Here is a 23,325-nt window from a genome sequence, read left to right as displayed (position 1 = left end):
GTTTTATCACAAGAGCTTTCGATAGCAGATTACGATCACCGCGTAAGATTTTGTGAGTGGCTGCAGGGTGTTGTGGAAAATGACTTTTTGTGCAAAATACTTTTTTCCGATGAAGCCACTTTTATGAATTCAGGGCATGTAAATAGACATAATCTGCATTATTGGGCCGTGGAAAACCCAAATTGGATGCGATGTGTTCCCTTTCAACATCGATGGTCTTTAAATGTTTCGTGTGGCCTAATAGGAGATTTTGTGATTGGACCTTATTTTTTTCAAGAAACTGTAACATCTGCAAGTTATTGTGATTTCTTAAAAAATCATTTGCCTGCGCTTTTGGAAGATGTGCCACTGCACGTTAGAAGAGAAATGTGGTTCCAACAAGACGGCGCTCCTCCACATTTTGCAATCATCACCAGGCAATTTTTGAACGAAAAATTTGGGAACAAATGTATAGGTCGTGGGGGACCTCGTCAATGGCCTCCTCGATCCCCCGATCTAACACCATTAGATTTTTTCTTATGGGGATATGTAAAGGACAAAGTTATGTTTGAACCACCGACGAGAAAAGAGGATATGAAACAAAGAATACGTGACGCTTGCGCTTCAGTGACTCCTGAAATGTTAAAAAATGTTAGAACAACTTTGATGTTTCGAGTAAATAAATGTTTACAAGCCCGTGGTGGACATTTTGAACATTTAATTTAAAGTACATTTTATTTCTTCACGAATAAGTAAAGGACTCGAGCACCTACAACTCGAAACTTCAAACTGTTATATCTCATCGTGGAAGTATCTGACAAAAAAATGTTTCAGACAAAATTGACTTGTTTTTTCCTGTAGAATCTAAATATGTAACGTTTTATAGGGGGTTCCATTTAAAATTATAAAGGTACCTCCCCTCCCCCGTTAAAAGGGAAGGGAGGCCACTTCACGTTTATGTAGTCAGAAAGGCCCTTCAGTTCCATGCAATTTAAGACTAAGAACTTTAAAATCGATGGCATAGTTTTCGAGATATTGAGCTGTTCAGAGTTATGTGGGCCACCCTGTATATAAAATTATCGATTTAGTCATCTCGAGTATTATTATTTTTCTTCGTAGTGAGATAAAACTATGATTATTAATAACGTTCAAGAAAGAGATACCATGTTGATGTCTTCGGGTCTCAGTCTGTATTGCCTTGAGATTTTGTCCGTTGTCAAATCGAAAACATTCAGGGTATAAGGGCAGGCTTGCACCGTTGTGTTCCCGATGCCTATAGTACCAGTATCTAGGACCCACAATCTGTCGCACGCGTCTGCGTGTATTCTATAATGATAAAACTGACGTGATATTTTGCAGTAACAACGAACGAAGAAAGGTGGTAACATTGGGTTCGAAAAAGATAGACTATATGTATATGTTTCAATTCTTTAACCGGTTCATATGTCTAACTGTTAAAACGTCCATCATATCTCAAAATAAATCGAATCATTTACGTTTTATCTGTTCATTTTCAGACGGAAGTACGAGGATTTTAAAAACGCATGTGTCATCCGGTGCGAATGTGTTAAATGTTCATGTACAATATGAATGTACATTAAGTTTCATTGCTTATTAGTGATTTTTGTACTTCAACGGTTCATTGTTCATTATAGTTTATTATACAGTTTTGCATCACACTGACCTGTAAGCAGTGGTCATGCCAGTGCCGCACGCTCCAGCTTTGTTTTGCGCCCAGTTTGGATAAGGCGTGAGCCTAGGCGATCCTCCCCGATTTGTGTCAAGCGATATATAATTCAAAGTCGCCGGAATACCTACAATAGTTAGTACCACACGTCACTGAACTGCATTCCGAACGTCCTAAATTATGAACGAATATTTGCACGCCAACCAATCCTAGAATAGCGTGATCGCGTTCGGAACGTTATCGAAACTCTGGCACACGCAACTCGATTTTATCGGAAACATGTATGCCCGACAATAGAAGCAAAGTTTTGAAAGGCACATATTCAGATAGTCTCCGGAAAGGTCAACGGGAAGGTTGCAAGATCAAAAATTGGAGATAACGATGAGAAAAGTTTAATCGACGCGTTAGTCTCATGCGATCAACGTGTAGATCGCTTCGATTTTTCAGCGCACAGAAAACGTTAGGGTGGGCTCAGAAAGAATGAGCTCGATGGACCATGGTTTAACATGTTCCGCAGAGAGCAGAAAGGTCTTTGGAGATCAGGATAATTCGGAGGTCATTCCGAGTTAGCTTTTGCTTTGAGTGCGTGCCGAATTCTACAATATATTTAGATCTATAAAAAATATTTAGTCACAGACACAAATGACCTAAAGAAAGGTCAACACTGGAGATAAGGATGGGAAAAATTGGTCAACACGTTAGTCGCGTGCGATCAACGTGCAGATCCGATTTTTCAGCGAACAGAAAATGTTAGGGTGGGCTTAAGAATGAGCAAATCTTTAATGATGGAATCGATGGACCATGGTGTTTAACATGTTCCGCAGTGAGCAGAAAGGTCTTTGGAGACCAGGATAATGGCATTCGGAGGTCAGACAAGCTCGGATCGAGTTGTTGTTTTTTTTTTTTGCTTTGATTGCGTGCCGAATTCTAAAACAATTCGCTTCCCGGGCTCAGGAAGGAAGTCATTGAACGTTCCGAATTCATTCTGCTCGGACGGTGTGACAGGAACCTCTTTCTTCTTTTCTCTCTTAATATTTCATATCCTCTGCCTGGGGAGAAGCTGACGTCGGAAGAAAGAGTCGGCCGAACAAAGCCGCGGACAAATAAAACCTTGTAAAAACAATGCCGACCTCCGCGGGCTTCGACGCGTTTCGAGAACTTTCAGAGGGACTGCTGGGAAGATCGGAACCGGAACAAGGAGAAAAACGTGAAAAAGAACCAACGGAAGCGAGGTGGAAATCGTTCGTTCGTTCGTTCGTTCGAGAGAGAGGGGGGACATTTGTTTGACACGTAAAAATAATTTACATTGAAACTGCACTGCGTAAGTGAATCTCTGATTCGAGATGAATATCAATTTCTAATTTTTTTTTTTAACCAAATTATCACGGTACGATTATCGACAATTTCTTGAGAATACTCTTAACCCTTAGCACTCGAGTGGTGACTCTGAAGCACCACTAGAAATTGTTATGGCATTATTTCAAGGAAATTACAAAAAATATTACAAAATATTTGTTACATTACAAAATTTGTATTTAGTAGATCACTAAACATTTAAATACTATATGTGGAAATCGGATCGGTTTCGTATGAATAAAATGAAAATAGCGCCGAGTGCAAAGGGTTAAATTATTCTTCCGCTAATCCTATTCGCGATTTTGATCGAATATTTTCAGTTTTGAAATGGGAGTTTCCAATGGAGAATTAATCAAAATTTGCGAACTAATTTTGAGTTTGAGTTAAGATTTCAAGATTTTCTCCATGCACAATGACTTGGCGCGCGCCATCGCTTATGATGAACTTAGAGTACCGAGAAGAAAAAAAATCGGAAATACGAGAATATAAAAGTGAATAAGACTCATTCATTCGCGAGTTCCCTTCTAGATTTAAGTCGATGCGAAGGCGGAGGTAAAGAGAAATAGAAGTCCTGTATTGTAATCGCTCTCGCGCGGATTTCGGCACTTTGTGTCGCAAACCGGAAGCCAGCCAGACTAGATTCGAGGCTTGCACCGACCACACTGATCCTCTACATTTTACACAGTGTGTTCGCGTCAGTTTCCGGTTTTCTGCTCGAGATTTTTATCTGGTTTTCTCTCCGGAGTTAAAAGGTGATAAAAGTTAGTTAATTCCATTGCAATTCAAACGGAAATGGATGTAGTTATGCTTAACAGCAGTTTCCCGTATAATGCGATAAAAGAATTGTTTAAAAACGACTGGATATACCTATGTATTCCACGTGGCTGTATAAAAATGGATTAACAATTACTAAGAAACATTAAAAAAACAATTCAAATTGTTATTGTTCAAGTACATTCTACAAAGTTTTGTTATATGATCAAATACTACATTCGAAGGTGTACAATTTGAACAAAATTTAGCTGTCCTACATGATAATATTTTAAATATTATTCGAACGAATAAAATATTTAGATATTCGTATTAGTTAGTATATACATGAGTAGTTGCAAATAAAGGGATATATTCAATTGGAGCTTACCGTTCCGCCATCTTGGCACCGTGACAAACAGTTTATTTCGCCATATTTCGATGCCAACGGGTAGCGCGTTTTCTGGTACAAAATCTCCCCTCATCATCGCCATTTGTCTGCTCGCTTCGTCCGGATAAGCGAAGTCCAACGTCTTCCAGAAGAATCTCTCCAGGAGAGGAGCTTTTCCAAACTGAGAACCCCATCTTTGCAGTCCTTCCACTCTGCCGGCTCCCAAACATAACAAACTCACGCAAAGTAATCTCCAATATATTTTCATTATGGTTTGGTACCTAGAAAATTCGAACAATTTTCAAAATGCCGGCAAGCAATGATTCTGCGATATTTTAACAATTGTATGCTAAGTAAGAAAAAAGAATTTTTAATAACTACAGCGTGCACTTTCATGCAAATTCTTGTTTTCTAGGACTATATCGTTTTACTTTACGTAATTTGAGAATATGCCAATAGTGGGACAAAAACCGTACGCAATCTTGAATAAATTGCTGCTTTATTTATTTCAATAGGTACATCGCATGTGTAATAAAAAAGGGTCAAATTGTCAAAATCATTATTCGGAACGTTAGACGAAGACGACTTAACCACTGTCAACGCGAACATAGACAAACTTTTCAACGCGAACAATAAATTGAAAACGATAGTCAGTAATCAAACCGCTCTCATCCGTAAAATGTTAGATTCCGACAGTTTACAACGCATAAACCAACTCACTTTAGATGCACGAGCAAATTCACTTAAAGCCGAACGTGACGCACTCATGAGTAACTGGATCATTAGAACAGAAGGAGCAATCGCGGATTTACACTTTTCATACGACGAACTACTTACCACCATCACACTAGCGAAACAGGGAATCATTAGCCCACAAATTTTAGAACCAAAAGAATTTCTAGACGCATACAAACGCACACTCGAAAACGAAACTACACACTTGGCATTAAAACCAACTCACGAGAACTTCCAGACCATACTTGATCTTGCAGAATTAAAGTTGTTTATTACGGACAACAAATTATTTTTCAAAATCTCAGTACCAATTCTACCTACGTTGCAATGGGATATAGACCGCATCTACCCCATCCCAACGAAGAAGAACAATGTATTTATGATCCCACTCGTGGAACACCAAATTTATTTGATTTCAGGGTTAAATTATATTAACGTGGAGCAAGAATATTTGAATACACATTGCAAAACAAAAACCGGTATAACCATGTGTAAACAGACTCAACCAATCCACAACAGAAACACACGACACGATTGTACCACAGAGCTCATTAATTTCAATAATCAAATCCTTTCATGCCAAATTGTAATTTTGAAAATAGACGATATTACTTTTATGCCATTAAAAGAACAGAATCAGTATATAGCTATTCCAGAGAAACCCATAGAAATTAACACCATATGCGGAACGCAACACAGTATTGTGTATTTACGACAACCTAGTTTATTAAAATCCAACACATCTTGCGAATTATTATATAATAACAATTATATGCGAATAGGACAAACGCGTTTTAGCGTATCATACGAAACCAGGCACAAAGAAATTCGAACGCCGAATAGTAGCGATTACATATCAATCTTGCAAAAGTTAGACAAGACACCAAAAGTATTAAACAACTTAAACTGTTACCACAGTACATTAGATGATATCGAGCAAGAAATTAACAGACTCCAATTCGAACATCGAATCGAATCTGTAAAGTCGTGGGGACTGTCCACACTGCAGATTGCCGGCTACGCAGCATTAACCGCCCTAGTCATTTGGGGACTAGACAAAACGGGTATTTTTAACTGTATCAAATCCTTTCTTCCATCGAAACTCTGTATTCATATTCTCAGTTGTAAGTCGAAGACGACTCATATAGAAAATAATGTAGAAACGCCAGCACCGGGCGCTACCGCACCGTTGTTAAACATGTACACAGATTTAGCCACATTGGTGAATAACCAACGGCAATCACAACCATCGCCGGAACCAGAGATCCTGTTCCAGCCAAGAACAGTCAAATTCCACAAGTCCATCCTCCGGAACTATCCAGGTTAGAGGACTAACTTCAATCTAAGTTGGGGGGAGTGTAACGCCCAAATTTCTGTAAATTATCGCAGATGACGTCACCCCTAATTTTTGAACACAAAGGATCGACTGTTGACTGGACTACGTCCAGTTGATAACAACATAGGACAAACACAGGAGAACGGATGACATCACCCCTAATCTTTGAGCCACAAAGGATCGACCGTTGCCCGGAATTTGCCCGATTGATAACAACATCTTATAAATACAAGAGAACGGATACGGATTATCAGTCGCTAAGGAACCACAAAAGTACGCGGATCGAAATACTGTCGGTTTATTTATGTAATACTGAATAAAGAGAGTCAATGCTGGACAACAGTCTAGCATCTGCTTATTTTTATTAACAATCGAGTTATTATTACGTGACAACATCTTCGCGGAGATTACGACCCGTTTCTATGATCTCGCGGGCCGGGCCGAGAACATTTTAAATCGCCCAGACATCTCGCGCGCAGATACCGACTCTGCAAACGACGGCAGAAGCACAGACGGTGCGAAAAGTCGCCCCGTTAAATTACCCGATGCCTCATTGCCGACTTTCGACGGTCGTTATGAAAGTTGGTTGTCGTTTAAAAACGCATTTAACAGCATGATCGGTTCACGCAGTGAACTAGACGACGTGGCGAAATTACAATACCTCCGGTCCGCGTTAGTACAGGAAGCGGCAAACAAAATTCGGCTCTTTGACGTCGACGGGATCAATTACGCGAAGGCATGGGATCTTCTGGAAAGAGCGTACGAAAACAAACGCCTTCTGGTATCGCGGCATATGTCCATGCTATTCGACATGCCGACACTCGATAAGGAATCCACGATCGGCCTGACGCGGTTAGCCGACGACGCTCAACAGCACTTTGCGTCGCTACACGCGCTGGGAACACCGGTTTGCACACAAACCGTCGTTCACTTACTCGAGAGCAAACTACCTAAAATCACGTACGAGAAGTGGCAGGCAGGCTTAAGCCGACAGGAATATCCGAGCTTGGATGAAATGCTCGAATTTTTGTACAAAACCGCGGTTTGTGTATCGCGCACAGACAAGATGCGATCTAGCGATCGAGACCGCGAGCGCGAGAGAGACGACCGCGCTCACAAACGGCGACGCATACGTCCGCTGAATCGCGCATTCGTCACCCAAGAACGCAAGTGCGTCGCGTGTAAGATTAGCTGTCATCCCCTCTTCACGTGCGCCGCATTTAAGCGCTTAACCGTCCCGAAGCGCATCGAGCTCGTAAAAACCGCGAAAGTTTGCTTCAACTGCCTACGTTCCCATCGCGACGCTCCATGCCGGTATTCGAGTTGTACAATCTGTCAAAGACGGCACAATACATTATTACACAACTTCGAATTTGCGAGCTCGAGCAGAACCGATACCTCAAAACCCGCGATTGACAATGCGGACGCCGGAAAGTCAGCATGACTACCCTTACCGAGCAGGGAGCTGACGATTAGTCTCGCGACCGTACTTCCTACGGCGTCACCGCAGTTGATAATGAGCGCCATAGTGGAAATCATTAGTAAAAACCGATCGGTAAGAGCCCGAGCCATATTAGATACCTGCGCAACGGCCAATTTTGTCACTGAGGCGCTCATACGGCGATTAGGTATACGGGTAACCGCGCAATCGTTTCCCATCGGTACGTTAAACGGCACGCACACAGTGTCGAAGGGCCCGGTTAAATTACAAGTACGATCGACCTTCGACGGGTTTGAAAAAGAATTGACGTGTCTCAGTATCCCGAATATCACTGATCTGGTTCCATCGGAGGTATTTCCACGCGACTCAATGACAATTCCGCGTAACATCCGCCTAGCGGACGCTGAATTCCATCTGCCGCGTCCAGTAGATTTGTTGATCGGTGCTGGAGCGACAGTTTCGCTATTCCAGGTTGGTCAAATTAACCTCTCGCGCGAAGGACAAGATTTGTACTTACAGAAAACGCGATTGGGTTGGGTCGTGACTGGTGGCGTTGCGCAACAACAAGCAACAAGAGCCGCGTGCCACTTGTCGACGCTGGAAACGCAACTCGACAAGTTTTGGCAGATAGAAGAAGTCGAAACGGAAGGACTGCGGTCGGAGGAAGAAGTCGCGTGCGAAATGCATTTTCAAAGGAACGTTAGTCGCGATCCGTCCGGTCGGTACACGGTACGTTTACCATTTCGCGGAACCCGCGAACGGCTCGGCAATTCGCGAAACGGCGCGGTCAAGCGACTGCTATCCCTTGAACGCAAATTAAACGCGAACAACGTATTGCGAGACGAGTATCAGCGCGTTCTCGACGAGTACTTAGCTTTAGGCCATATGTCTTTGATGGAGGCTCCCGGTGACGAGGGATTCTATATGCCCCATCACGCGGTAGTGAAAGAAGCTAGTAGCACCACCAAAGTTCGCGTGGTATTCGATGCGTCTGCGAAAACAACGTCCGGCGCGTCACTAAATGACATTCTTCTGGTCGGACCCACTATACAACCGAAGTTATTCGCGCATCTAATTCGTTTCCGCACGTACAAATATGTGCTAACGGCAGATATCGAAAAGATGTATCGTCAGGTACTCTTGCACGAAGACGATCGGCCGTACCAAAAAATATTATGGCGCCGGAACGAAAAAATTGAAACGTACCAATTAAATACGCTCACATTCGGCGTTTCATCGTCACCGTTCCTCGCGATCCGAACCGTGCATCAACTAGCCGACGACGAACGAGAGTCGTATGCGAGAGCCGCTAAGATACTAAAATCACACCTATACGTTGACGATCTTCTATCCGGCGCTGATACCATCGACGAAGCTCGCGCGATACGGAGAGAGGTGACGGGCGCCCTGAGTCGCGGCGGTTTTTCGATCCGACAATGGGCATCGAACAACCGGGACATTTTGGATGATCTCACGGATAATGAACTGCGCGCAAACTTCATAGTGAATATTGACCGATCACTGAAAACGTTAGGCATTTCGTGGAAAACGAACACGGACGAGATATGTTACACTACCTGTACGGACGCCGTCGGAAGCAAGGCGACGAAGCGATCTATCCTCTCCGAAATAGCGAGGATCTTCGATCCTTTGGGTTTGTTGGGTCCGGTCGTGTTACACGCAAAAAAGATTATGCAGGACGTATGGCGGTCAGGAATCGCGTGGGACGAATCTGTTCCGCAGTCTATTCACTCGGAATGGACGCAGTTCACGCAGCAATTAGAGCTACTCCGAGCAGTCGCATTTCACCGAAGAGTTTTAACGGATCAACCTCGAAATATCGAAATACACGGATTTTGCGACGCGAGCACCATTGGATATGGTGCATGTTTATACGTGCGGTCGACCGGGAAGGACGGGATTGTCCAGTGTCATTTATTGTGCGCTAAATCGCGAGTCGCGCCGCTCAAGACGGTGACCATTCCACGATTAGAATTATGCGGCGCGTTATTGTTGACCCGGCTATACCGCGAGGCGAGCGACGCGCTTGATATCTCACCTGATAAGGTGGTATTTTGGTCCGACTCGACCGTGGTTCTACATTGGATTCGAACGGCACCGCATCGACTAAAAATGTATGCGGCCACGCGAGTCGCGGAAATTCAATCAATTACCGGTGATCATACCTGGCGACACGTCCGCTCAGAGTACAATCCGGCAGACGCATTATCCCGAGGCCAATTACCACACGCGTTTCTACAGAATCGTGCATGGGTCGTCGGTCCGTCGTGGCTGATTAAAAACGCGGACGAATGGCCCGACGAAGTGCTGCAAAACATCGAGATTCCCGATCTCAAGGCGGTCACTTGTTTCGTCGCGAACACGAACACGATAGATTTATTCACGCGTTGCTCGTCATATACCACATTACAAAGGGTAATCGCATATTGTTTACGGTTCCGGCCACGTGGTCCACGCGGCGGTTCGCTGAGCGCCCAAGAAATTCAATTGGCCGAGACTCGAATTATCCGAAATGTGCAGACATCGCAATTCGGAAACGAAATTAAGTGTCTACAAGCCAAAAATACGACATCGAAATGCCGAATCGCGAGCCTCAATCCGTTCCTGGACGAAGACGCTGTACTGCGGGTTGGTGGGCGCCTGCAAAAATCAGATCTGCCCTACGATCAAAAACATCCGATCTTGCTACCGAGTCGGCATCGGCTAACCGACCTAATCATCCGGGAAACGCGCGAGAAACACCATCACACGGGCATACAAACCACTTTACACATACTCCGGCAAAGATTTTGGTTACTTGACGGACGCAACCAAGTACGTCAGATAATACGTTCGTGCACACGGTGTTTCCGTTTCAACGCAACTAGCACCGAATATAGAATGGGCAATCTACCGGCGGTTCGAATACGCGAGGCGACACCCTTCGAAAACACCGGCGTGGATTTCTGCGGACCCTTTTTCATAAAGGAACGCAAGCATCGAAACAGAACGCGAATTAAAACGTACGTGTGCGTGTTTGTGTGTATGGCCGTGAAGGCGATACATTTAGAAATCGTTAGCGACCTGTCAACCGAGGGGTTCCTCGCAGCTTTGCGACGGTTCGCGGCGCGACGGGGGTTACCTGCTCATATATTCTCAGATAACGGCACAAATTTTGTGGGCGCGAGTAGTCAACTAAGGGAATTATACGCATTGCTCCAATCGGATACGCACCGAGAACGCGTTCAAAGATTTGCCAGTGACCGTCGGATCACGTGGCATTTTAATCCACCAGCGGCCCCCCATTTCGGCGGTTTGTGGGAATCGATGGTGAAATTGTTTAAACATCACCTTCGGCGGGTTGTCGGCGATTCACTTTTTACCTTCGAAGAGCTCAATACGCTCTGCATAGAGATTGAGGGCATCCTGAATTCCCGACCCATAACACCATTATCCTCCGACCCGAACGATTTGACCGCACTTACGCCAGCGCATTTTTTAATTGGGAAAGCATTAACCACCCTTCCCGAGGGTAACTTGTTACAAGTTCCAGCACATCGCCTATCCACCTGGCAACACATTACGAAGGTCCGCCAAGACTTCTGGACACGCTGGAACAAAGAGTACTTGAATGAACTGCAAAAACGGCAAAAATGGGCTAAGGACGGCCCAAACATCGAGGTCGGTACCGTCGTGCTGCTCAAGGACAGAAATCAACCCTGTTCGCAATGGGCATTAGGCAGGATCACGGCCCTACATCCGGGTGAGGACGGAGTAGCGCGAGCAGCTACGGTGAAAACAGCAAACGGGGAATTCAAACGGACCACACAAATCATGTGTCCGTTACCTTCCGAATGAACTCTCCACGGGCGTTTCGTAAAACACAAATATCGAGCTCAATCGTTAGCAAATTACCGACTTACTCAGTACATATACCACCGACTCCATATAGACATTGTACACTTCTGAGTCACGATTAAAAGCGCAACAGTTGATCGTACCCTCTCAACGGGGGGAGTATGTCGCGTCGCGACACCTCAGAGTGAGACCACAACAAATTCTAAAACGATTCGAACGGGCCTAACAGCCAAACCAGGCGAAGACCGCGTCCCGCCTACAACATATATTCATGCGAACAAGCATATGGTGAAGATCATGTTCCACCTAGCTTATACAAACATTTATATAAACAATAAGGTGAAGATCACGTTCCACCTACAGTGTGCACACTGTATACGAATCGGCGTCAGGTGAAGAACGAGTTCCGCCTGTAACGCCTATCAATACACAACCCGATCAAATACAGACAAAATACGATTAACCAAGATTCGGCTCACTCTGAGGCGTCATCACAGCGTAGCGTAGTCTATGACCCGAGGAGACATGCGTTCCTTCGAGTGTATGCACGTAGCCGATGGCTCGACGTCATCGACGCTACGTCATAAACAGGTGAACCAAGACCTGGTCATGAAGTGGGGAGGTCCGTGCGGAAGTTAGTTACTTTAGACGAACACATTGCGAATTAACATAAAACAATCTCTGTACAATTGCATAGCAACCAGTCAATAAACACCACGCCACCGAAAGAGTGTTCTTCATTCCGAGAAAAAGCGAAACCACGGAGCGTGCACGATCGCTTCGAAGTAGAATTTTCTACAATAACTATTACAGAATATATTTTGTTGAATAATCATTATTTTATAAATATCGCAATAAGTTCCAAATTAATTAATTACACCTATAAACTATCGATTATAAAATAATGATTACAATGGTGAATAATATGGAAGTGTGCGGACTACAGTGTGCACACTTTATACGAATCAGCGTCAGGTGAATAACGAGTTCCGCCTGCAACGTCTATCAATACACAACCCGATTAAATACGTACAAAATACGATTAAACAAGACTCGGCTCACTCTGAGAAGTCGTCGCAGACTATTCATAATAGAGCTTAAGCCGGATCGATAATTGTCACGTCGGACGACCGACGTGTTGTTGATGACGTCAACCGCGACGCATCATAGATTAAAGAAGAAGATAAGTTATTTATAAGTTATTACTATCGTCATCCGTAGACATTGCCATCATTTCCATCCGCGAGCGCGCCAAGACGCTTGGCAGTACGTCATCGGGTGCTAGCGAGCCCCACCGCGATACCCGGTTGCGTCACGATCCCCCCACACGGACCCCGAGCGAAGGAGGTTCGTGCAGCCCCTATAATGTTTTTAAACTTATACAAGAAATATGTAATTTGTGAAGCGTTATGTCAATTGATGTATTAAATTATAATTCATGACTTTTTAAATTAAAAATTGAACAGCTTGAAGCGTTCTCTATGACAAAACAAACACCTACGCAAGTGATCAATATATTACGTAGTGGCCACCTGTGTATTAAGTAGCGGCCACCTGCGAAATTATGTAACTATTGCAAAACCCCGGGACATGACATTCACGAGTGCCGCAAGCGTGAATATAATAACCGAATCCGCGAACAATCGGGAAACGGCTCGACCCTCCCGTCCGCCCCGAATCGCCGACGGGAGGCAAGTCAATCGGGCCAGGCAATCCGCGCAACTCGTCACAGCCGGAGACGAACCAGTCCGAAGAATCGCAAGAGTAACAGTCCGCTCGGGCGATGATGTATTAATTATTAAACTCGATATTCCAGAATTAAAATGTACGGCAGACCTTCTCGTAGATACAGGGGCCTGCACGAACATTATTAAATTATCATTCTTAGATCCGAGCATTTTAGTCGACACGGCGAGACGCGTTATTATAGAAGGTATCGGCGAAGTAACTACCACTTCTCTCGGCGTAGCACGCCTAACTTGCCTCAATAAAATTATCGATTTCCAAGTCGTTCCCGATACTTTCCCCATTCCGACCGACGGATTGGTCGGATCTGTTTTTCTACGCGAAGAAGCGGTCATCTCGTACGCGGACAACGCCATGACCTGGTGCGGGAACCGACTCCCCTTTGTCTCAACGGGTCGAATTTCATTAAAAGCACGCACGTCGGCGTAATGTAGCAATGACAGCTACCGGGCTCGAGTGCGGCTACATCGCGCGGCAGGAGTTATCACCCGGAGTATCAGTTCCTCATTGCATTACACGGATCTCCGACGGTAAAGCGGTCTTGAAAATAGTTAATACGACCGAGACCGACGTCGACCAAGGTCAACGTTCAGCGCCAACGATAGCGTCGTAACCGAGCAGCGTAGGTGAGGGCCGTTAACCGCGACGCGCGAATCCCCGAGTCATACGACGGACGTGCGCGCCGCGTGGACCGAAAGTCAGTACAGCTTACGTCTTTATTCCGCGTTGGGATCCGCGACCCTTTTAAAATCACGTTCGCGACCCGCGGGACGTAACATAATATGATAGACATAATGTGGTATCGGGAATATGCGGGCACCCGCTACATAGTTTTAAGATATAGACTTTAGGTAGACTTTAGGGACACTTTAGGACAGGCATGCAGCGAAGGCCGGAAAAAGGCCATAAAAAGGGAAAGCGACATTGACCAGCGTTGGATTGCGAGCGACGATGGGCCTTCGGCCCATTGACGATGTTCATGCCCATATTTGGGCATGGTGAAAACTCCGGCAGGGGCGAGCGTGGGGATGAACCGAGTCTTGCTAGATGAGGGAGGAGTCAGTCGTAGTCGTTGTCTGAGAGTCGTGGTCGTTGTCCGAAAGTTGTAGAGTAAGTTGTAAGAAGTTGAGGGTTGAAGTTGTATAGTTGTCATCGTGTAGTTTAGATTAACGGTTAGTAACTAAGCGCGCAACTATTGTACACTTAAGTCTATTTCTTTTCTGTTCCTTAAATAAATAATTAATTATACGTGATACCACACATCATTGAAAACGGCTGTGTGTATCCCTCGGGTCTTATAAGCGTCAGGGACTTATATCATGGTATAACCCTGACGCATCAACCCCTCCTTCACGTGGTAGGACCTGTAGACACCTTCGAGTGACTAACGGGGCTCTGGTAAGAGAGCTCCTGCGTGAGTTATCGCTTGCGATAACCGCGGCTCTCACCCGGAAGACTCCCCTCTGCCGCGACGACCCGCCGGATACATCCGGTGGTATGTTGCAGAACGGGAGAAACGGGGGGCTTACCTTAACCGGTCGGCCCAACGGGGAGGCGAACCCCTTGAACAAACCCTTAACCTCTAAGCTGAAGATCGCGGTGAAAGAGGTCCCGTGTCTGACACGGGCGGTCGGTGGGTCCACCGGCCATTAGCGACTAACTTCAGGACACCAGGCGAAATCCTGATAGTAAAAGCCTTCTCCCCGGAAAGGGCGTAACCCGGGGAGCGACCGTCCTTCGTCCCAATTCGTGGGAACAAATATGAATAAACTCAAAAAAGCCAAATTAAGATCGAAGAAGGCAGGAGGAACAAAGAAAAAGGAAGTAGAAGGAAAGGCGAAGGTGGAAAAAGAAACGACCCAGACAGGCGGGGACATAGCTACTGTCTGGGATGACGAATCGGACAATTACACAGACGATTCATACCCGGACCTAGGTCCAGAAGAATTCAAATGGGATTTTCCCAAAAGCAGGAAAAGAAAGAACAAACGCTCAAGTGACTCGTGCAACGAGTCACATAAGAAATTGATCAAAGAGGTCAAGATTGAGCTAGAACGATTTGACGAACTGCCATTAAACGACGGTAAAGCGGTCTTGAAAATAGTTAATACGACCGAGACCGACGTCGACCAAGGTCAACGTTCAGCGCCAACGATAGCGTCGTAACCGAGCAGCGTGGGTGAGGGCCGTTAACCGCGACGCGCGAATCCCCGAGTCATACGACGGACGTACGCGCCGCGTGGACCGAAAGTCCAAATTAATTAATTACACCTATAAACTATCGATTATAAAATAATGATTACAATTGTAGCGGCTAGCTGGGCGCCGGAAGAGAAATCTTCAGCGCACCAGCGCCAAGAAAGATTTATGGTTTGCACAACATAAGACGCTATTTGTGAGAAAACGTCTTTAACGTTTTTGGCCACTTAGCGGACAGATGTGTCCTTGTAGTTCCTAGCGACGAACTCAATAGCGCAAGTGGACGCCATAAATTTTGGGTAGTCTAAGGGTCTCCAGCCTAGAGTGTCCCAGCGACGCGTGCCTGGTTTCTATCACCCGGGAAAGCTGGGCCCATTGACGTAAGCCAGCAGTCACGTACCGCACTTAGCACGGGCCCGGAAGACACCCCGCTGCATCACCAAAATTAGATTTTTAACAGAACGACACGCTCACCCTTCTCACGCACGAGAGGCGTGGAACGTGGGCGTGTTATGTAAAATGCACGGATTGGTGGAAGTTCCCCGCAAGGACTTCCACCAATCAGCCGACAAGCATTTTTGAGAATATAAGGCAGAGACTACCGACGCGAGAGGGAAGTCACGAAGAAGTCACAGCCGATTCTCCGCCGAGTCACTTAGAGTCGGGTCGCAGTCCGGTCGCTGTAAAAACCGCAGACCGAGTTCAATCGCGAGTCAAGTGAATCGTGAGTTTAGTTGAACCACCTCGGACGCTCTCGCGACATCATTCTATTTGTAAATAAACGACTCAGTCACGTACGCCTGATTTTGAACATTTATTCCAAGGCACCCGCCTTACATAATCCTGTTCCTTCAGGTGAACAATATGGAAAATAAGAAGGCAATAACAGTATAATGAAATTATACAATACATTCCTGCGGACCCTGTGGTCAGGTAGACTACCCAACGTGACCAGAGCCATCGTCTCGGCTCAGTCAGACCTGCCATTAAGCAAGCTAGCCGAGATAGCCGACCAGATCCACGCGGAGGTGCAGCCAGCCCAGGTAGCCAGCACGTCGGCCCCAACGCAGTCCGACCGCCTGGCAGAGCTCCTGATCGACCGACTGGAGAAACTGGAGCTTCGAATCGCCGAAACATCCCGACCTTGCAGTCACAAGGGAAGCAGGACGCCCAGACGGAGTCGGTCTTCGTCCAGGTCATCGCGTAAGACGGAGAACGTCTGCTGGTACCACCAGAGGTTTGGGAAGGAGTCCACCAAATGCCGCCAGCCGTGTTCGTATGCGGGAAACGAGTCCCTCCGACACTGACCGCGGCAGCCAGTGACGGAACATCCACCTGCCGCCTCTTCGTCACGGACAAAGTGACGAAGACCGAATACCTCGTCGACACTGGCTCGGACCTTTGTGTGTATCCACGCACACTCGTCAAAGGCCGAGTCAGCAAGACGTCATACGAGAACGATTTGACGAACTGCCATTAAACGCAGAGGAACTTCTCAGGAGGTTCCTCAGAGAACTTGCTAAGCCCGAACAGAGCAGAGCAGAAGAGCTCCTAAACTCCCTACTCGGGGAACATGAGGAAGCAGAAACGGAAGCCAGGGAGTTCAGGCTTGAACTCCACAGAGACAACACGGCTTTAAGGGAAAAACTAGACAAACAAAAGGAGCAGAGCTCCATGCAAGAACAGATCATAGGGAAAATAACAGAGAGACTTGATGAGCTCTCTGCAAAAATAGACAAGCTTTCGTCCGAGAGGAGTCGTGGTGAAGAGGCCCCGTCCTCCAAGCCGCTCTTGTACTCGGACATTATAAAGGCAAATAAAGTGACAAAGCAAGTGGCCAAACGGACCCCTGTAACAAAGTCCAAGCCAGCTGCAGCCATCTACCCAGCAAAGGGTAGCAAAATAAAGAATAGCGAGGAGATCAAAACGATACTGTCGGATTGCATAAATCCGACAGAAGAAAAGATACGAATCCGGAACCTGAGGAAACTCGGGAACTCCGGCATTCTCATAGAGACCGAGACAGCTGAGGACCTTGAGCAAGTCCTCAGCAATGAGAAACTACTTAAGAAAATAGACATTGGTCCCCTCCCCAAGAGGAGACCAAAAACCATTATATTTGGAATCCCCTCGGAGACATTCGAGGCGGATATCCTAAAGGCAATCAAGAACCAGAATCTGGAACTTGACTCAGAGGCAAAATTAGAAGACGAGTTTAAACTCCTGTTTAAAACCGGCAAAAAGGACTGTGGAGCCACCAACTGGGTGGCGGAGGTATCAGTAAAGACCCGGAAAATCCTGCTGGACAGGAACCGGGTCTACATAGGGTTCCAAGCCTACGGGCTTTTGTGTTCGTATCGAAAAAAGGGCTCTATACAGACATAGCAAAGACATGTACAAACACGGTGGTATGCATTATTAATTGATTACATACTTATTTAAGACGTAAAATGTCTAGAAAAAAAGGCATAGCATAACATAGCGTGACAGTCAAGGCCAAATGCCTGCCGGCCCCCTTAAAGATTATATCGCTGCAACTAGGTGCTTCAAATGCCAGTCATTTGGGCACGTTGCAAAGCATTGCAGAGCGAAAACCGACACGTGCGGGCACTGCGGTAAAGACGGGCATACTTATGATAAATGCCCGTCGAAAGAAGAGAAGCCTACTTGCATAAACTGCAAGAGAGCAGGCAGACCAGCCAACCATGGGCTGCGAGACAAGAGTTGTGCGGCGTTTAAACACGCAATGGAATTATGCCTTAGTCGCATAGACTTCGGCACTTAGAGAAATAAAGGCAAAATAACCCTGACGATCCTTCGCAGGTAATACCTCAACAACTGGGTATTCGGGATCGTAGGGTGAAATAGTCATGAGAACGGCTACCACACCGTTGACGAAACCTGCTAGAGACCGAGCGCTAAGCTGGTAACTCCGCCTCCTCGTGGCCCCCGCTGGTAACGCTCCTGGGTCGGCGCAAGCCGATTCGGTAGCTGCTAAGCGAGTTACTTCCCGTATGGGACGGTCTACCGTTGTAATGATCCTTAAGTGGTGAACGAGGGGTTTTTCCAATGCCCAGTCCACAACACCTACGGACTGTTTCCTTTGCAACTGATGGAGTTAGGGGTAGAGAGCCAAACATGAACGGCTGACTTTTCCGGTATGGGGCGAATCCCCGAGGTACGGAACTCCCCTCACGGGGAGTGATCAATACTACATGTTACGACTCGGGTAAGTCCGTCCTTGCCCGGGGACATTCGCTTATACGTCCGAGGGCCCAGTGTGCTGGAGGCGCGTTTGGATTGCGCAGCAATACTATTTGGCCGCGCTTGGCCAACCGCTGCGCGACACGCCATTTTGGTCTTTGTTGTAGGGTATGCAAGTAATCGCGCAACCACGACTTCCAAAAACCTTCGGACAGGCGCTGTACAAGTTGCCAACGAGAAAGTCTGTTCTCTCGCAGCTCGAGTACGCTCGGTTCGGGGTGGCTCGGGATAGGTGCACCGATTAACCCTTTCGCTACGGGTGCCGTCTATAGCCGGCATCCACGCGACGACCTGTGTGTACGGGTGCCGTCTATATCCGGCAACTTGTAAACACCGAAAAGACTACCGACGTTCATCGTGCACACTTTTCGGCGCGGTGCCCCGTTCAGTGGCGTCACCCCGGCGGAGCGGACTGCCGTAGCGAAAGGGTTAAGAAATGTCCGGGTGTTAGCACGGCGTAATCGTCGAGGGCCTCGGAGACGGCAACCAAGGGTCGCGAGTTTAAACAAGCCTCGATCCTACAGAGCAACGTGGCCATCTCCTCGAACGTTAGAGGAGATGTGCGCCGATGCACCTTTTTATCGATCGCATTGCTATATGCTTTGGTTAACTCGCGATCCGCGCCCTGGAATGGGGTTCCGTTGTCGGAATACATGCTTTGGAGCAAACCTCGACGCGCGATGAAACGATGGAAGGCGCTTATAAACGCCTGCGAGCTGTAGTCTGAGACCAGTTCTAAATGGACCGCTTTCGTGGTCATGCATTCGGAATCATGCAATCGGAATTGGGACATACATCCGTCGAACGTCGGTAAATGTAATTTCGGAAGGCGCGACACCAGTCGGTAAGGAAGATCGGGAACAGGTTTACTGGAGGCAGATGACTCACCGGTGGTGGTTCCGAGTACCTCGGCCATGAAATCGGCGGCTTCGTTGAAGGCGTCTTCCCCAATGCAGAACTGGTCCACAATGGCGTGCTCTGCTCCGGCGGAGAATCCACGGGCGACTTGCTGTGGCCTGGTCTTCTTCAAGGGCTCGAAGTGAATTTCGCTTTCTGGGTCGCGAACGGCAACTAATAACGCACTAAATGCAACAGTACATATAGTTCGTAAAAATGCGTAAGAACAAAATAACGCCGACGCAGAAATGTCGATCGCTAAGTTACAGCTCACGCACGCGCTCGGCACGAGCACACACACCAACACCTCTTAAACGCAGCGCACCGCGGCACACCACATTGAGGAGATCCTCCTGGAGCCGCGAGTCCCACGCCGCCGTCGCAGCTACTCCACCAGATGCTACAGGAACACCCAGGTCACCCGAGGAAGGCTGCGACATGGCAAGGCACCGGTGTCGGCGGCTCCCAGCAGATTCCTTGGAGTCCAAACGGCGCCGCACACGATTGCCAAAAATGGCGGCCAAGCTGCACCTCTGCGCGTGCAGGCGTCCATCCTCCGGCAAATACATCCTTCTAACGACGATCACGTCGGGGTCACCAATGTGGGGATTTTAATGGTGGTGGCGTACAGATGTACGTATTGATGTGTTCCGACGGTCCTCCACGGGTGTCCAACTTCCGACTGAGAGCTCGCGACACTCGAGACGAGTCGCGACTACTATGTACAAAGAGAGAGCCGGCACCGCGACGAGATACTACGCGGCAGAATACACGGTATATAAAACACGTCTGCACGCTACGAGTTACTACACGCCGACGAGAATACTCATCGGCACGACGACCCGACGTCGTCGGCCGAGAGACGAGGCGTAGAACGGAGACTAAAGAACACGTCCGTTTACTTTAAGAGGCGTCGCGAAAAGAGAGCGAAAGGCTCGTCGGCAACGCGATCGTTACCGCTATCGCCCGGCCGCGCAGGCGCAGTAGCGCTTACTGCGCGGCACATGCGCGGCTGTGTCGCCGGCCCCACATGTGGACCTTAGCAGTGCCATCTAGACCCGTTCCTCGCAAGTGAACCAACCGGTTCAAGGTCATAAATAAGGGTTTTCTCCCCCTGTTGCCGCCGAACCCTCTTTTTTTTCTTTCGCAGCTCAGGGTTGTGCGTAATTCCGAGCTCGAGGCGTGTAATTTCACAATACATTTAATACAATCGAGAATGTCCTTCACAGTTAAAGAAATATAATTTAACCGTGAAGCTTAATGTAACCATTTATATATAAAATGCTTCCTTTACCAACATCTCTGAGGAATTGGTGTGGCGCGACGGTAGCGTGCTAAGTTTTCACCCGGACGGCCAGGGTTCAAATCCTGCCTACTACCACCAAACAAATCTACCAATACATCACCTAACTAATTTCAGTGTATGGTACTCGATTGATGCCTGTTACTGCGATCAGATGATGATCATTCAAAAGAGTTAATATCTCTTTTAGCTCTACACTGGGATCGATATTGGCTATAATCAACTCTTGAGCTGGAATAATGGTTTTTTTATTTCTGTAGACCAAGGAAGGAATTTCATCTTCGTTAAATGTACTCTCCATTGTCTTTGTAGTCTGGTCAGCAATTTCAGAGCTGATCGAAATTTCAGACCTTCTTTTGTCCATCTGTACTATCTTCGTTGACGTTGATCCAATAGAGGTGTCACAACCACTGTCTATTTTACTGACCACATTATGATAACCCGATTGCTTCTGAATTGCTTCTTCAGAATTGGAGAGATTGATTAGTTTTATTTTCCCAGGTTTCCATTTATTATTGGTATGTTTCTTGTTCTTAGGTTTGTTGTTAATTTTGTTTTTATGTGGTAATATCTTAATGCTCTTATGACCCTTGAAGCCATTTAGGCAATTTATGGTGTCTTCTAAATGTTTATATCGTATAAAATATAAACCAAATTGACCACCTGAACCCTGTATAGTCGCAGGGCCATAAACGGAAAACATTTTCTTGAGTTCGTCTTCACTTATCCCGTTAAAATTCGGGAAATGTATGACATATGAATCATTTCTTCTATCGTAGCAATGTTCGTAATTCATATTTGTATAAGACTTTTCACTGGGATCGATATTGGCTATAATCACCTCTTGAGCTGGAGTAATGGTTTTTTTATTTCTGTAGACCAAGGAAGGAATTTCATCTTCGTGAAATGTACTCTCCATTGTCTTTGAAGACTGGTCAGCAATTTCGGAGCTGATCGAAATTTCAGTAATACGATTTCAAATACTAATTTCGATTATTATTAGTTACACTTTATGTTGGGTATAAATAACAAATGAATGGAACTGTACGTATACGCGAATAAATTCATTGTTCAGAACTGTATTGTTATTGTTATAGGATGACATAATTTTGTTGCTATTATTAATTAACTATATTGCTTTGAACAATAATTATTATATAAATATTATATTGTTATATAAATCATATGTGCATTATGTAGCAAAAGATAAAAAAATTTTTATTCGTTCTTCGAAGGTTCGAATAAAAAAAGTATCGTTATTCGACGAGTATCGAATAAATAATTTTATTCGACGAGAATTTATCCGACGAAAAAAGATAATTTTTTTTATTCGAAGCGGATTTATTCAAACTAGGGCTGTTACTTTGCTTCGAAGGCCGAAGATTTCGAAGCTTCGAAGCTTCGAATATCGAAGCTTCGTTTTCAGAAAATTCGAAGGTTCGAAACTTCGACACTTCGAAACTTCGAACCTTCGATTCGTTTCCAGTTAACGGATAAAAGGAATAAATTTTCATAATTTGTTTCTATATTCACCATCTGAATTATTTCAATAATTTATTGTTAAGATAATATATTTATTATTTGAATTATCATTTCGATAGTTCACTGATAAAATAATTGTTTAAATAAATAAATTTTTACAATTTGTTTCTATATTAATTATTTGAATTATTATTTCAATTATTTAATGTTAAAATAACTTATTAAATAAATAAATTTTCACAATATGTTTCTATATTCATTATTTGAATTATTTCAATAATTTATTGTTCAAATAACTGTTTAGACAATGTACACGTATTTACATGATTAATATAGGAATACATTTCTATAGAGTATAAAAATTTATAATCTACGGAAATTTTTATAATCTATAGAAATGTGTTTCTATATTCATTATGTAAATACTTGTACATTCTTTAAATAATTATTTTAACAATGAAATATTGAAATAATTCACATAATGTATGTAGAAACAAAATTTGAAAATTTATTCATTTAAACCATTATTTTAACAATAAATAATTGAAATAACAATTCAAATAATGAATATAGAAACAAATTGTAACAATTTATTTATTTAAACAATTATTTCATCAGTGAACTATCGAAATGATAATTCAAATAATAAATATATTATCTTAACAATAAATTAATGAAATAATTCAGATGGTGAATATAGAAACAAATTATGAAAATTTATTCCTTTTATCCGTTAACTGGAAACTAATCGAAGGTTCGAAGTGTCGAAGCTTCGGAAAAGTAACAGCCCTAATTCAAAGGTCGAATAATTTTTTCATCTTTTATTTGTATCTTTTATTCGAATGCTTCGAATAAATCTTCGAATAACTTTTGCCGAGCGCCGAGCTTCAAAGACCCAGCG

General features: G+C 45.1%; 1 protein-coding gene across 1 annotated transcript; it reads right to left on the bottom strand.

Moving 5' to 3' along the window:
* Positions 1-1,127: 1,127 nt before the first annotated feature.
* On the bottom strand, positions 1,128-20,208 carry LOC143359463 (uncharacterized). The gene is made up of 5 exons (XM_076797401.1): positions 19,939-20,208; positions 19,631-19,824; positions 4,164-4,444; positions 1,664-1,793; positions 1,128-1,305 (listed from the first exon to the last, which is right to left on the bottom strand). Exons 1-5 carry the CDS (start codon positions 20,206-20,208, stop codon positions 1,128-1,130), a joined length of 1,053 nt encoding a protein of 350 aa, XP_076653516.1.
* Between the last annotated feature and the right edge of the window lie 3,117 nt (positions 20,209-23,325).

The sequence above is a fragment of the Halictus rubicundus genome, chromosome 12, assembly GCF_050948215.1.
Source record: "Halictus rubicundus isolate RS-2024b chromosome 12, iyHalRubi1_principal, whole genome shotgun sequence".
In the NCBI taxonomy this organism is placed as follows: Eukaryota; Metazoa; Arthropoda; class Insecta; order Hymenoptera; family Halictidae; genus Halictus; species Halictus rubicundus.
This window is presented reverse-complemented; position numbering and strand designations above follow the sequence as displayed.